Source organism: Thamnophis sirtalis, unplaced genomic scaffold (genome assembly GCF_051295495.1).
Source record: "Thamnophis sirtalis isolate CommonGarterSnake01/CBP01778 unplaced genomic scaffold, rThaSir2_p1.2 scaffold_3, whole genome shotgun sequence".
Taxonomy (NCBI): domain Eukaryota; kingdom Metazoa; phylum Chordata; class Lepidosauria; order Squamata; family Natricidae; genus Thamnophis; species Thamnophis sirtalis.
In genome coordinates, this window is record NW_028261383.1 from 27998209 (window position 1) to 28014368 (window position 16160).

The window sequence follows — 16160 nt, forward strand, 5'->3', positions numbered from 1 at the left end:
TGGAAAGCAAGAGAGAAGTAGCAGAGGACACAAAACTGCTTCTCCGCTGGTTAGATATTTCAAGACCAAGGACATAGAAAGTTGTAGTCTAACAATTCAAAAACGTGGATCGCTTGATTTTTGTGGAGTTTTTACCAAAAGCAAGAGATAAATGTGCACATCGTGTAAATTTTCACTTTAAGTCTTGTTCCAACATCAGTGAGATGCTACTGTCACCCAAACTTGCATAAAATAATTCTGATTGGGGGGGGGGGGGGACAACCCTAACCATCAGAGAATTATTAATATATCAGATTTAGACATCAGAAATCTGCATGATCACCACATGGGGGCAACCTTGGCTGCCATCTCAGGGTCAACCATCTCTTTCCAGCCTAGAGTCGGTCTTTCCCATAAGTCTAAAATCATTGTTTTTCAACTTCGGCAACTTTAAGTTGGACGGACTTCAATTCCCAAAATTCTCCAACCAGTATCTTAAAATTGCCAGGGTTGAAAAAGACTGATCTAAATCAGTGTTTCTTAAACTCTATTCCAAGGACATCAGAAGTCTCTCAGGGGTCTGCAAAATTTAAAAAAAAATAATTGCCAGAGTTGCATTCTTTATTCTTATTGGTTTTTTTTTACTTAATTTGTTTATTTTATTTTATTTTGGAATGGAATGGAATAGAATAGCAGAGTTGGAAGGGATCTTGGAGGTCTTCTAGTCCACCCCCCTGCTCAGGCAGGAATCTATACCATTTAAGACAAAAAGTTGTCCAATCTCTTCTTAAAAACTTCCAGTGTCTGGACCATCTACAACTTCTGGAGGCAAATCGTTCCACTGATAGTTTTATCAGGACATTTCTCCTCAGTTCCAGTTATTCTCCTCATATATTGAAGATATTTGCAAAAAATTAAGTGTGTCACTCTTTAATTATTTGTAATTGATAAAACGTATAGGTTTTTTCATGAAAAATATGCATATTAATATTGAACAGGTTTAATTTTTATGTGTCAATGCATTCTACAAATGCGTCAGTTTTAATATAGTAAACAGCAATAAACATAACCCACATAAGCAGAAACTCTTTTGGGAGTTCTCCATAATTTTTTTAAGTTACAAATTGGAGTTATCGGGCCCAAAAAATCAAAGAAACGTTCGTCTAGATTAGAATAACGGCCACGCTCGTCTTTCTTCCTTTAAAGAGGGCCATTTAGCCGGATGAGGAAGCCATTGGGCTTTCCATCTGTCAGTCAAACTTTTTCTCCCGCCTACTCCAAAGACGAAGGGAGGCCCCAAAAAGACTCTTCAAAAAGCATGACGTCATCTGTTGCCGACGTCCAGCAAGCGAGACGACGCGACTGAGGACTGAGAGGGGTAGGAAATGAAGCCTCAATTCGAAGTGAAATCAATGGGAGGGGAGGAAAGGGGGGGGAGAAATCTCTGAGATTGTGAACGTTATGATTCAGGGAGAAAATGTATAAATTGAGGACGGAGAGAAGTTCGGAGGTGAAAGTTGGATAAATGTAGGTAGCAGCCAGAAAGAAAAACAGATTTGGTGCTTAGTCGTGTTGCCTGTGAAATAATATAGAATAAGAGTTGGAAGGGACTTTGGAGGTCTTCTAGTCCAACCCCCTGCTCAGGAAACCCTACACCATTTCAGACAAGTGGTTGTCCAATCTCTTCTTAGAAAACTTGAAGTGTTGGAGCATTCATAACTTGTGGAGGCAGTTTGTTCTACTGATTAATTGTTCTGTCAAGAAGTTTCTCCTTAGTTTTAGATGAAAGCTTTTGCTGTAGAAACGTTTTGGAGTTGAGTCATGTGAGGGAGCTGGGAGGAGAGTCTCAAAAGAAGTAAAATACATTATCATCTTGTTTTTTGCTTCTGCTCATAAGCAATTTTTTTACTACTGCGCATACATGCGTGCGCGCAAAGTGTGCACAGCCCAAAGTGTGTCCTTGAGCAAACCGGTGGTAGAAGAAGCTGGAACCCACCCCTGGACCCTGGGGCATTGCAACAATCATAAATAGGAGTCAGTTGTCAACTGTCTGGATTTTGATTACGTGATCCTGAGAATGTTGCAATAGTTGTAAGCATGAAAATGATCATAAGTCATTTTTTTCAGTGCTGTTGTAACTTTGAACGGTGGACTAAATGAACTGTTGTAAGTGGAGGACTCTATCTATATAGTCAAATGAGCAAAAGTCAACAGACTAGTTACATATGTTCTCAACCTTAAGCCATCTCTCTCTCTCTCCAGCCTTATGAAGCGGAAGCACCAGCTCCTTTCTGATGCTTTCAAGGCCAAGAAGCGACGGCCAGCTGTGAGTGACGGATCGGAGCCTTCAGGACAGGGTGAGAAAGAGTGAAATGCACTTTGCACAAAGAAACTGATATGGGGCAGGTGAATGAAAAAGGAGGGAGTTTCTAAATGGAGTCAGAGGAGGTCTTCATGGAAATGCTAAGACGTGAGGCTTCTCCATTCTTATCTTAGCTGTTCTTTTTCTTAGAAGGCCCTGCAGCAGTCGAAGCTGCTCTTCAGAATCTGGTATCTCTCTTCCCTCGCAAAGTATTTGAAGATTCCTTGCCGCCTTTGATTCTGAGGCATCAGATCTACAGTCTTGTCAAAGATCGGACGGTTGTTGACAGATATCTGGTAAGAACCTTCTTCCTGGTTGGGTTACACAACATCAGCAATGAGGTAACACAACCAAGATGGTGGTCACAGCAGCCCAATTGAAGTCCCATCCATTGGGTGTGTCAGTGTGTATATAGGTAAAGATTAATTCTCTAATCTTGTGGGTTGGAGAATTTCATTCCAAACATTTCATGACCAGGCTAGGTAACATCTTCAGTGGAGTTTAGGGGATGTCGGTGTTTTTCTGTTTATAAGGGCTCAGGTATGGGTGTGTCAAGTGAGGGTCTTCTGATGTGTCAGCTATGAGTCATTTGTGAGTCTTGTGATGGGTCTTGTGATAAAGAGATTACCTCAGGTCAGGATAGTTTGGAGGTGAATTGATAAGTGTGTGCATGAGAGTTAAATGTTGGTGCTATCTGTGGTTGGCTGGGCGATTGATTTGGATTCTGAGGGGTTTGTAGGCTGGTTGTAGAACAATGTGGATGGAATTGCTTGTGGAGTGCCAGGCTTCAATGTACTCACGACTGTGGCGGGTGGTAGCATGGGCGATGATTTTTGTGTTGTTCCAGTTGAACTGGTTTTGTACATGTGAGATGATGGATTCTGTGTATGGCTAAAGTTGTTTGGCAAGAAATTTGGCAAGATTCTGTAGAGGTGAGCCTATGGAGCTGACTATGGGTCTGAGTGGTGTTCCTTCTTTGTGTATCTTGGAGAGGACATAGAGCTTGGGGCATCTGGATGATTTCTCTCTGGGGATGATTCTTTTCTGATCTTTTCACTGATGGGAGAGGCTTTTATTTTTGATTTGGTGGTTTGTTCCAGGTAGGTGGTGGGGTCTGTGTTTAGAGGTTAGTAAGCGGGGTCTTGGAGTAGGTTGGAGAGTTTGGCTTGATAGTCAGACGTGTTCATCACCACTGTGGCGTTACCTTTGTCTGCTGGGAAAATGATTATGTTGTTGACTTTCCTCAAGTTGTTGAGTGCTTTTTGTTCTTCTTTCTGTAAGTTGCTTCTGGGTGGATTGCTGGAGCAGAGGACATTGGTGACTTTAAGTCTGATTTTATTGACTTCATCTGGGTTGATTTTGGTGAGTGTAGCTTCAACTCCGCATATGATGTCTTCAGTGGGGATGTGTTTGGGGGCGACTGCAAAGTTGAATCCTTTGTAAAGGACATTGGTTTCTGCTATGGTGAGGGTTCTGATATGTTAAGTACTGTTTGTTTCATGAGTTGCTGTGGAGGGGGGTTGGGCTTCTATTGTTTTTCTAGTCTGTGGAGTTTGTTGGTGTGTGTGTCTGTCTTTTAGGAAGTTTCTGTTTCGGCTCTCCAGAGGACTAGTTGTTTGGATTTGTCCCAGAGTGCTGGGTAGATTTTGTTACTGAGTTTGAGGTGAAGAGTGAGTAGGTCCCAGTTGGTTTGGTCTAGTAGGAATCTTTTCCTGTGGAGTTCATTTCTGATGAGGGCTATTTCAGATCTTTTCAGGATCCTTTCGGTGGCTGAGGTTTTAGAATGGAATTTTAGTTGGAAGCATGTGGGCATCATGTTCTCCGCAGTTGCGTAGGAGTGTTGCTTACAGCAACAAAGCCAGCACTCCACACACACACCCCACCAATATTTATAGAAAGACGGCAGCTCCGATCACGCTTTGCTCGCACAAGCATGAAGCCAAAGGCACCAGCCTGAAGATGGCGAATGGGACCTCGTCGAAACGTCACCAAGATACTCTCAATCCTTCACGGGAAAAGACCAAATATGCCAAGACCTGCATATATATAAGTTGTGCTGATAAATAAATAAAGGGAGACTAGTATAGATCTATTTCAAGCTATTTATCTCTCTTCAACTAGCCATACCCTTACTGGGAATCGAACCTGGACTGATGAGAGCTAAATAGCTTGAAATAGATCTATACTAGTCTCCTTTTATTTATTTATCAGCACAAATGCAACACAAATGTAACAAGGCAACATAAAAAATGGCTTTCTGCCTGGATGGCTCCCAGAGTGAGCCGATAGACAGAAAAGGGAAGCAGTATGCTCCCTCCCATATTTGGGCATACCAGGGGTTGTGACACTATGTATGTATGTATGTATGTATGTATGTATGTATGTATGTTATGTATGTATATACATACATACATACACACACACATATACATATACATACACACACACATACATATCACACATACAAAAGTGATGAGATTTTGATTGCATTGCTGCAACTTCCATCTTGGCTCTTTTGACCCCTCCCAGAGGTGCTGCTGTTCTGACACCTTTGTGTTCATTGTCAAAGAATACAGGTAGTCCTGGACTTACAACCACAATTGAGCCCAAAATTTATGTTGCTAATTGAAACATTTGCTAAGGTTATGTGAATCCTCGCAGTCGTTAAATTAGCGACACGGTTGTTAAGTGAATCTGGCTTCCCCATTGACTTTGCTTGTCAGAAGGTCGCAAAAGGGGATCACGTGACCCACTGCAACCGTTGTAAATATGAACCAATTGCCAAACATCTGAATTTTGATCACGTGACTATGGGAGATGCTGCAATGACCACAAGTGTGAAAAATGGTCATAAGTCACTTTTTGTCAGTGCCGTTGTAACTTCGAATGGTAAGTTGAGGACTACCTGTACTGCAGCATTCCTGTGGTCACCTAATAAAAATTTGAGCCTTTGGCAGCTGGCATGTATTGTATGTATTGATGACGTGGTTCAAGGATCACTATTTGAGATCTCCCCAGCTGGCTTCCGACAACCGAAGTCAATGGAGGGAGATGGATTCACTTAATGACTGTCTGATTTACTTAACAGCTGCACTGATTCTCTTAACAATGCGTGATTCACTTAGCAATCACTTTGCTCAGCAAGAGAAATCCTAACGCCATTTGTGGCTATAATTTAAGGACTACCTGTATTTATTTGACTTGATATTCTGATACCCAAATCTCTCATACCTTGACAATAAAAATTAATTTAAAAACAGGACATTGTGGAGATTCTTTGCTTTCCAAGGACTGGATACATCACAGTCCAGCAGATCTGTACACAATACTTTATTGCAGCACACACACCTTACCCAACAACAGGCTATTGTTCTCTTCTAAAGATATACCAGTACCTTTAATATTTAGTCCTTTAATACTTAATCCAGGCGATAGTCCATTAATCTGTAAAGTAACATAACCACCTTCTAGAATTTTTACTCTTATTTGGGATGAGGTGCAGGATGAGATTCAGCCTGGTTCAGTGGTGGGTTTCAAAATTTTTTAGAACCTCTTCTGTAGGTGTGGCCTGCTTTGTGGGAGTGGCTTGCCAGCCATGTGACCAGGTGGGAGTGGCTTTCTGGCCATGTGACTGTGGGCACGGCCAACTTGTAAAATGTGGTAAAACTCACTTAACAATGCTCTTGCTTAGCAACCAAAATGTTGGCTCAGAAACTCTGGCATTTGAAGCACGCAAGTCTTAAAGCTGTCAAGTTACAAGACCCTTGCACCCCTAACCCTTTAGAAAAAAACCCCAGGGGTGTTCAAAACTTGACAGCTTTAAGATTTGTGGACTTCAACTCCCAGAATTCCTCCTCTCGCTCTTCATCTTCTCGTGTAAATATGTTTTATTTCATTTTCATTTCATACAGTCACATGTATACTGTGCATAACCGGGGCCATATAACATTGAGCAATAAATACAACCATCCTTGTCAACAATACTTCCCAAAGTACAAACCCAATATACCACTTCAACCCTCCATACACCCTTTCTTTCACCCCCCTCCAACTTTCCTTTCTCCCCTCCAACATTCCCCTCTACCCTACTTCCCCTCCCCCTTCATCCGCTTCATCTTAATGATGTGTGGACAGGTGGGGGGAGGGAGCTGGAACCGATTCTAAACAGCACTGTAGATTTGTGAAACCTCTTCTGTAGAAGAGGTTAGAATTGGCAGGAACCCACCCCTGGCCTGATTAGTCTAGTGGCTACTGAACTTCCAGCAAAGCTCCAAACTCCACCATTTGGTTTCCTGCTTGAGCAGAGGGTTGGACTAGAAGACCTCCAAGGTCCCTTCCAACTTTCTGATTTTGTTACCAGGATATGCTGCTCATTGGAGCTTGTGGCCCTCTAGGAGACCTGCTTCTAATAGGTGACATTCTCCAGACATCATTTCAGCTTCTTCATCTCTGTGCCATTTGTTTATCACTTTTCCTCCTCCACATCCCTTCCCACTCTATCCTAGCATTTGTTTTTCTAAGCTAAGCATCTGGGTAGGGCGAGACTCCCTCTGGATGTCTGCATGTTCTTAAAAGCACCAAGGTGTGGCTCAATTAGCACAGGCAGCTGCAACACCGGTTTGGATCCTTTGTTAGTAAAGTTGTCAGATAATGTATGAATGCATGAGGGAAGTGGGAGCGGGGAGCATTTCTGCCTAACCGCAATTGCTTTTTCCAAAGAGCAGACAGAAGTTCCAACACCTCACAGTCATAAAAACAGTTAAAATGTTATTAAATAGTCCTGCTTCTAGAACAGGGGTGTCAAACTCAAGGCCTGCGGGCCAGAATCCAGCCTGCTGGGTGCTTACATCTGGCCTACAGGGCCGCCCTGGAAACGATGAAGGACCGGCCTGCAATGCCTCTGCTAGTGAAAGCAGAGCTCGGGAGGGCTGCATGCGGCCCTCGTTTTCACTGGCAGTAGGTTGCAGGAGGCCATTGCAGCTGCAAACAGAACTTGGGAGCTCGTTTTCTCTGGCAGAGCGCTCAGGTCGCCACAGGCACCCTAACACAAGGGATGTTAAGCTGGCCACGCCCAACCCGGCCCCCCAAGGTCAAACCCAACCCAACCCTGATGTAGCCTTCAACGAAATCGAGTTTGACACCCTTATTCTAGAAATTACCTCCATCTGAGGAAACCTGTGAGGGAATGTAGTCTGGAATCCAGGGAGGGAGGACATTCCAGAGAAGCAAGAGGCAACTCCGTTCAGATAGTTTGTGTGAGAGAAAAAGAATCACGGTGGCTTCTCTCTGGTCGTTCCCAGAATATATTTGTATTTACTTTTTAATTTATTTGTGTCCCGCCTATATTGTTTTTACAAATAACTCAAGGTGGTGGACATATTCAACATATCTCCCTCCTCCTATTTTCTCCACAACAACCCTGTGAGGTGAGTTGGGCTGAGAGAAAGTGATTGGCCCAAGATCTCTTTTATGGCTAAGGTGACACTAGATAGAATTCATGGGTCTCCCAGTTTCTAGTCTGGTGTCTTAATCCCTAGGCCAAACTGGGTTCTTACATATGCTTTGTAGGGGTGGTAGCATACTTTAGTTTGGCAAGATTTTGTCTTTAGGTGAGGGACAATAAAAGAAACTCTTCTTGGAAGTGTCTCAATATGACTGTCTTGATATTGGGAGCCTGATCAAACCAGAGAGATTGAGATCCAAATTGTACATCTGGAGTTCTCCAGATTATTACGAACGGTTGTGTCCTGCAAAAGGACTCCTCCTAAAGTCTCCTCTTATATACTCTCTTGGGAGGGGCCAAGCCACAATCACCTGGGCTTGATTATCTCTTATGAGTCTGTCTCCGTAACTGCTGTCTCCGTTTCTCCGCCCTTCTCTGTCTGGCGTCAGGGACAAACTCCCTTTGATCCTCTCCACTGCTCCATGCCTCAGGCGCCTCCTGGTGGCCAACCAGCCTCTCTGGTCCCTACTCTAAGTCTAAACCTTGCCCAGGGTCCTCCACATCTTCCATAGCAGACTCATAAGGGTCCTCGCTATCGGAGTCCATCGGCAGCTCCAACGGCTCCTGCTGGGCCACAACAGATGCACAAATTACTTTTGTCACAATAATGGATTTATAAAGCACATTAAGCCAGGTCAGTTAAAAGGCCAGGAACCACAACTGCAGCATATCCTAGGTTTGTGAAGGAGAGCCTATGGCATGTGGCACGCAGAGCCCTCTCTGTGGCACGCGCCGTCGTCCCATCTCAGCCATGCACGCCAGCCAGCGCTCTGGCATGCACATCACCCAGCTGGTCCTCAGGTTTGGGGCACTCCGGTGCACCCGTGCACTTTCTGGTTTGGGCACTCTATGCCTAAAAGGTTCGCCATCAGTGTCCTAGGTTTACTTAGCTTTAACTTTCCTTACGGGTTGTTTTTTTTCCCCAATGGCTCCACCATGCAAGCCAAAACCTTTTGGCTCTGTGTATCAAGGGAATCCTTTAAAAAGTTCAGAACTCCAACAACGTGTTTATTGTGTGAGCTCAACTATAAGACAGGTTTAAGTTTGTTTTAATTTCCGATGATTATAGATAATTGCTGTTTCTCCCTGCCATGTTTGTGGAGGCAGGGGGTTCTTCTGAAAGCATGTTTTATGCTCCGCTTTGCCTCTTCCTCAAAATTCACATGCCATATCTGCTTCTGCAAATTACTTGAGACGTTCTTTTTCTCTCTATAGAGCCAGCTGAAAAATGAGGGCCGGATCCGAATGTTTCAGCACAGCTTTGAAGCGGATTTTTTTGTGGTGGCATTCACAGACAGCTACGTATCTAAGGTTTGCTCCTGCCAAAGAGAGGGGGTTGATGGGGTAGAAGAGCTGAAGAGTGATGATGCTCTGATTTATTTTTGTCGCAGGTGCAGGAATTTGTAGCAGGAAAGGAGTTTGCCAGGACAGTGAAGAAGTTTTTAGATTCGGTCCTTACCACCTGCCCTGACATCAGTTTCGACAAGAAAAGGATGTTGAAAGACTTCGGCTTTAGAGACACAGAAATCACGTAAGCAGACGAGGAATCCCTGAGCTGTCAACTCTCCTGCTCTTCTATAACTATATCATATTTTTTCCTTTCACTGTTTGCTCTGCCAGCTTTTCTCCAAATTAAGCTCATTCATTGCGTGTCTGTTGGCTGGGAAATTCTGGGAATTGAACTCCACCCATCTTCAAGTTGCTGAAGTTAAGAAACACTGCTACATGGTTTTGCTTGTGATTTAAAGACAAATAGCAATAGCACTTGGTCTTGCCGTGTTTCCCCAAAAATAAGACAGGGTCTTATTTTCTTTTGAACCCACCCCCCCCGAAATAAGCACTTGGCCTTATTCTTGGGGTGGTCTTATTATTTTTGAGGTGCAAGAGGCGGTGAGTGTGGTCACCTCATGGCTGCTGTGTGTTGCAATATTATCAAGGAGGGCTTATTTTAGCACATGCGCTCAAAAGCCTGATTGGGTTTATTATCCAGGGAGGTCTTATTTTCAGGAAAACCAGTTACATACCGCTTTGCAGTGCTTTTACAGCCCTCTCTAAGCGTTTTACAGAGTCAGCATATTGACCCCAACAATCTGGGTCCTTGTTTTATCGACCTCGGAAGGGTGGAAGGCTGAGTCACCATGAGCCTGGTGAGATTCGGTCTGCCAAACTGCTGGCAGCCAGCAGGCAGAAGTAGCCTGCAGTACTGCCCTCTAACCACTGCGTTACCATGGCAAATAAGTCTCTCTGCTTTCTGTAACATGAGAATGCATGCTCATGTTACAAAAGGCAACCTTTGGGAGAACTTAAATCTCACAGGATCAAGTCACAGTCTTTTCTCATTCACAGCCCTGTTTCCCACAGTGGCTAATTAGATACCTTGGGATGTTCTTTGACAACTCATACAAGGATAGCCTTCTTCTGAACAGGTCGTCCTCAACTTATGACCACAGTTAAGCCCAAATTTTCTGCTGTTACGCAAGATAGATGTTAAATGAGTTTTCCCCCTATTTTATAACCTTTCTTGCCACAGTTGTTAAGTGAATTGCTGCATTGTTAAGTTAGTAACACGGTTGTTTAGTGAATCTGACTTCCCCATTGACTTTGCATGTCTGAAAAGGCAGAAAACATTAGTCCACAAATTGCTCATGGAATAAATCACAGTGGACATTTATTTTTTCCCATTTCTGCTTTTTCTTCAGGCAGCTGGTGAATGCTGGAGTCTTGACTGTCCGTGATGCTGGGAGCTGGTGGCTCGCCGTGCCTGGAGCAGGCCGCTTCATCAAATGCTTCATCAAAGGTGTGTCTGTTCACACATTCTGCTAAGCAATAGTTGTAGTTTGTTGGGTGGACTCAGACATGATGCTAAGGAGCAAAACAAATCACATTGTCACTCCGAGCCTGTGTCTTTTGAAACCTGCAAGATTTCGCTAGCTTAAGCAAGTCCCAAATTCACATCCAGAACCAGCAAATTATATTTCAGGTTTTTTGGGGCACTAGAAACTTTTTCGCATTTTAAATTCATGAAACCATTACAATTTAGAGTGTCCCTTTCATTTGAGGGTTTGTTTTTGCAAACTAAATTAACTCCGTTGCAAGAAGGGAAAAAAACAAAACAGTTCTCCTTTACCTTATCCATTGCAAGATGTCCCGTCTTGAACTCCAGTCTAATGCTGGAATTTGTCAGACCTGCCCTGACTTGGTCCCTTAGACAAAAAAAAAGACCCTTGACTCTATTTGTAGTGAGGGCTATACTTTTAATAAGAGCCAAGTGGATTACAGAATGGCAAAGCCAGATCTGAAGTTTGCGGGCCAACACCTCCCAGTTAAAAGTTTCCCTCCAGTTCCTCTCTTCCCTTCTTGTCCAATTATATTTGCATAAAAAATTTTTTCGAACAGTCTCTTCGAGCTGGTTGGTTGGTGAGCCGTTGCATTCCATTCCCAGGGTTTGACCCTAGACATAGTGTCACTGGGAGGCACAATGAATTGGTAGTCTTGCCCTCTCCTGTCAGCCGGATCTCCAGCATGGGCTTTTCCTCTGATGCATGCTTGCTATCAGCTGCCATAGGAACAGGGAGAGGAGGACATGGCATTTGGGTTTGGGAAGTGAGCTGGTGTGGTGAAGACCCATGTGAATAAGGTGACCAGACGTCCTGCTTTCAGCGGGACAGTCACTATTTTTAATGATTCGTCCCGTGTCCCGCAGCGTGTTCAAAAAGTCCCAATTTTCCAAAACAAAGAAAACAATTTTAAAAAGGACGCTGTTAAAAAAAAAGTTTTTATTTCTCTGAAGTGTCGTTCCCGATGTGGCCTTTAGAGGGCAGTGGTTTCCCTCTCTCCGCTCGGCTCCCTCACCTCCTGCACGTGTGCGTGCTGACGCACATTGTTTTTCTGCAGGCAGCGCGGCGAGGAGGAGGCTCGGTCCCGGGCCAAGAGGCTCAGCCGTCGGAAGGTTTTTCTTTTCTTTTTTGCCCGCTTCTCTCGGGCGCCGCTCTCCCTGCAGCCATTTCCCCCTCTTTCTCCTTTTTGTCCTTTCTCCTCCTTACCCCAAAAAGAGAACGAGAGGGAGAAAGAGGAGATGTGGGAGATTCTGGGATCGCTGGTTTCTGAGCTTGGTGGGCAAGGATCCCCCACCCCACCACCTCTTAAGGAAAGAGGAGTTGTGGGGCAGATCGTGGGATCGCTGTTTTCTGATCTTGGTGAGCAAGGACCCCACTATCTTACTATTTTATTTTTCTTTATGTACACTGAGAGCATATTCACCAAAGACAAATTCCTTGTGTGTCCAATCACACTTGGCTAATAAACTATTTTATTCTTTTTTACTCTACTCTATTCATTTCTATTTCAATTCTAACAAGGAGTTTAGCTTCTCTCTCTTGAAAATGTAAGCTAGCATAAGGCATTATAATGCAAGCTAGCCTTAACTTTTAAACAGTTCATTTAGTGACCAAAGTTACAATGGCATTGAAAAAAGTGTCTGATGACCATTTTCACACTTAGCGACCATTTTCACACTTAGCGACCGTTGCAGCATCCTCATGGTGACGTGATCAAAATTTTGATGTTTGGCAACAGATTCGTATTTATGATGGTTTGTGTCCTGGGGTCATGTTTGACAAAATATAAAAATTTTAATCAAGCCCCCCCCCCCCCTCCGGTCAATGGTGTCCCTCTTTACCAATCTGAAAATCTGGTCACCTTACATGTGAACTAAAAGGGAGGTTTGCTCTCAAGAATTGTTGCTCTGCTGAATGGAGTTATTTACACCCAGTCAAGGCCAACTGTCCTAGGACTCCAGATGGGCAAAATACCTAAAGGTGAGCTTCACATGACATTATGCGGGACGTGGATTGGACAGTCAGCCTGAGACACTGGGGGGGGGGGGGATTTGGAGAACCTTTCAACCTATAACTTTCGTGCCTTTTGAATCAGATCTTGCCTTGCTTTCACCGCTATCATTTCAAACTTAGTAAAAGTAGCTCTTCTCTACTTTAATGGAGTTGGGATTTTTTTCTTTCTTTCTTGAGTTTTTAATGGAGGTAGGCCTGACATCCATCCATCCGGCTCCCTCCCGCAGAGTGCATGGCAAACTGACAGCTAGCAAAAGGAAAACTGAAGCGTATGATGGCAGTTCTGGCGGTATGTTTCCAAAAGGAGCTGCTCACTGATTGTTCTTCTTTTCCCAGGAAGGAAATCTGTCTTGGGGATGATCCAGAAATCCAAATACAAGGAAGTCCTCCTGAATGATTTGCAGAGCCGTCAAGCACCCAATGCAATGAAACTGGGCCTTCCCTACCATATTCACGACATCATTGGAGCCCAGCTGGTTGAGTGGTATGAGATTTCTTTTTCTTCTCTTCCTTGTCTCTGTCCCCTTCTATTTACAGCTTCCAGGAACGCACAGGCAATCCTACATCGATTCATTTAGCAACTGTTCGAAGTTACAGCCGCTTTGGAGAAAAAGTGACTTAAAACCGATCCTCGCACTTACACCCATCGCAGCATCCCCACAATCGAATGATCAAAATTCAGATGCTTGCCAACCATTGTACATTTATGAGATACATCCTGGGTCCGTATGATTTCCATTTGTAACCTTCCCAGCTGGCTTCTGACAAGCAGTGTCAGTGGGGAAGCTGGATTTGCATAATACTACATGATTTAGTAAGGGACGCGCGGTGGCTCAGTGGCTAAGACGCTGAGCTTGTCGATCAGAAAGGTTGGCAGTTTGGCGGTTCGAATCCCTAGCGCCGCATAATGGAGTGAGCTCCCATTACTTGTCCCAGCTTCTGCCAACCTAGCAGTTCAAAAGCACGTAAAAATGCAATTAGAAAAATAGGGACCACCTTTGGTGGGAAGGTAACAGCGTTCCGTACGCCTTCGGTGCTTAGTCATGCCGGACACATGACCACGGAGAACGTCTTCAGACAGCGCTGGCTCTTCGGCTTTGAAACGGGGATGAGCACCGCCCTCTAGAGTCGGGAACGATTAGCACAGAAGTGCGAGGGGAACCTTTACCTTACATGATTTAGTTAGATTAGAAATTGCAGTGATTCACATAACCATGACAAAAAAAAATGTCGTAAAATCAGGCACACAACTCACTTAATAATCCCCTGGCTTAGCAATCAAAATTCTAGTCCCGAATGTGGTTATATGTTGAGGACTATTTCTCCCCCCTTAGATTTTTGATCTTCTCAGAAACAAAATAAAAGGATTTATTCTTTCCCTTCCAAAGAACCCAAGCTGGAAAACAAGGTTTCTGAATCTTGTTCAGATGGGTGGACTTCAGCTCCCAGAATTTCCCAGTCAGCATACTGGCAGTAGAAGTCTACGTATCTTTAAAAGTTGCCACGGTTGGGAAGCACCGATTTAGAGATAACTGCACATTTTAACAAGAGGCTCAGCGGGTTAAAGATTTCCAAGTCTCAAAAGCCTGTTTACGTGTCTCCTTACCATTGTTATTCTACATTCCTCTTGCGAAATCTTTAAGAAGGAATCCAGTCAGATCCAAGAATTTGAGTATGTGTTTACAGATAAACCTGGGCAACTACAAAATACAAAAGCCACATCTTCTGATACCTAATCTGTCCTTGGGATTCTAAGGCTACTCCTAGATATTTGCCTATCAGGTTCATTTTAAATATCCTATGTCTTTCTATCCATTTTGAAATAGCTTTCTCCCACCTCACCATCGCATTGAGCAGTTCTGAGAGTTGGTTGAAATATAACACAAGTATGGAGTTAGGAAGCCTTGTTTACTGACATTGCTTTGCTATGAATGGAAGAACAATGTTGCAAAGAAGTTTCCTGGCTGCACTGGGAGGGAATATAATACCTCACCAGAGAGCTTTAATAATTGCCTTGTTCCATCAAAAGTCAAACTCTACCATGTAGATTAGCTCTGAACTCAGAGTCAGAAAATCTTCTATGTATCTATAAAGGGCTGTGTGTGTGTGTATGTTCCAGCATAACTCTGGAACGCCTTGAGCAATTTCAACCAAATTTGGTACACAGATTATTTACTCTCTGGAAAAAATATACTGTGGGGATAAGACACCCCTAACATCCCTCGGGGTGTGTGTTCTATTAAGATACAGCCTGTTATGCCTTAAAATGGCTTCTAATGTACAGCGCAGAGGAGTTGCCATGGTAACAGCTTCACAGTACTCCACAACAGGGCTCCCTCTGGTAAAGGGGGAAATCCAACATTAGAATTTGGTCCGGACATTTTTCCCCTATAAATAAATATATGGGCAACACTGGGTTATCAACTAGTACAAAATACAAAAGTGTTTACTGTATTTCTTTTCATACCATTTCATCCGCTTGGCTATGTTTCTTTCCTGCTTTTAATGTTGACAATCTCTTTCTCATTCTCTCTAGTGTGCCAACGACCTCTGGGACCCTCCTGCGACTAACAGATGATTAAAAATGTGCCAAGCAGAGAACTGTGCCCCAAAATAGACTATTTTGCCTTCAGATTTTTTTTTTTTTTACATTAGGATTCGGGGTCTTCTCCATGAGCCCCTGACATTCATGGGACCAGAGGAAACTTTTTCCTCAGCAAAGTAACCTTCACTGATCTAGAAATTGCACTTAACATAGGAGCTCCTTGTAGGGAGCCATCTTAGATGGATTGGGACTGCCCATAGTAATGGTCCCATGCAAGGGCCTGAATAAAATAAAAATAAAAAATAAAATAAAATAAAATAAAATGGAGGCAGGCCTTGTCCATGAATTGCAGAAGCTGAAGTCAGCTGAAAATGCTTATTGCAAGATATGCTCCCGATTGATTCCTTGAGTACGTGTTAGGTATTTATTCTGTATATCTTGCGTAGGGGTGTACATTGGGTATGAATTTTGTTACTTGTTGCAAAAAAAAAAAAAATTTAAAGTGTCTTTAAACGAAATTAAAGTCCCAAAGGAATGTACTTGTCTTTTATTCTCTTCATGTTTTCCCTGTGCTGCCAGAAGCATCAAGAAAAATGATACCACCGTGTTGAAAATGTCCGGACCAAACATAATTTCTAACATTGGATTTTCCCTTTTATCAGAGGGATCCCCCTTGTGGAGTACTGTGAAGCCATTACCATGGCAACTCCACTGTGCTGTACAGTAGAAGCCATTTTACGCCATTTTTATATATATAGAAGAAGATTATTCTCCCTTTCTAAAGGGATCTAAGCACTCATTGGCCTTTTGTGATACAGGAAACTGCCTTATACTAGACACTGAACAGTAAATGCTTGTTCCTCCCTTTTCAGCAGTGTGAAATTAAGAATTACTGTTATTAGGATTGCTCATTCGTTACAC

The 16160-nt window shown here is 43.4% G+C and overlaps 1 protein-coding gene across 3 annotated transcripts; it reads left to right on the top strand.

The window, feature by feature from the left end:
- The first annotated feature begins 1251 nt into the window (after positions 1-1251).
- WHR1 (winged helix repair factor 1) lies at positions 1252-15762 on the top strand. Of its 3 annotated transcripts, none has more exons than XM_014060512.2 (8): positions 1252-1357; positions 2242-2336; positions 2492-2637; positions 9060-9155; positions 9236-9375; positions 10544-10641; positions 13031-13178; positions 15231-15762. In XM_014060512.2, exons 2-8 carry the CDS (start codon positions 2246-2248, stop codon positions 15274-15276), a joined length of 765 nt encoding a protein of 254 aa, XP_013915987.1. In that variant the 5' UTR covers positions 1252-1357; positions 2242-2245; the 3' UTR covers positions 15277-15762. The 3 variants fall into 3 exon arrangements, with proteins under 3 accessions (XP_013915987.1, XP_013915989.1, XP_013915988.1); XM_014060514.2 differs by having other exon boundaries at positions 2495-2637; XM_014060513.2 differs by lacking the exon at positions 1252-1357 and adding an exon at positions 1403-1506.
- Positions 15763-16160: the final 398 nt, after the last annotated feature.

What these genes read in the sequence shown, in the direction of transcription:
- WHR1 (XM_014060512.2), top strand. Translation starts at nt 2,246, where the DNA reads ATGAAGCGGAAGCACCAGCTCCTTTCTGATGCTTTCAAGGCCAAGAAG. An exon ending in CAGACAGCTACGTATCTAAG is followed by an intron (nt 9,156 to 9,235) that starts GTTTGCTCCTGC and finishes TTTTTGTCGCAG; the next exon opens with GTGCAGGAATTTGTAGCAGG. An exon ending in GGAGCCCAGCTGGTTGAGTG is followed by an intron (nt 13,179 to 15,230) that starts GTATGAGATTTC and finishes CATTCTCTCTAG; the next exon opens with TGTGCCAACGACCTCTGGGA.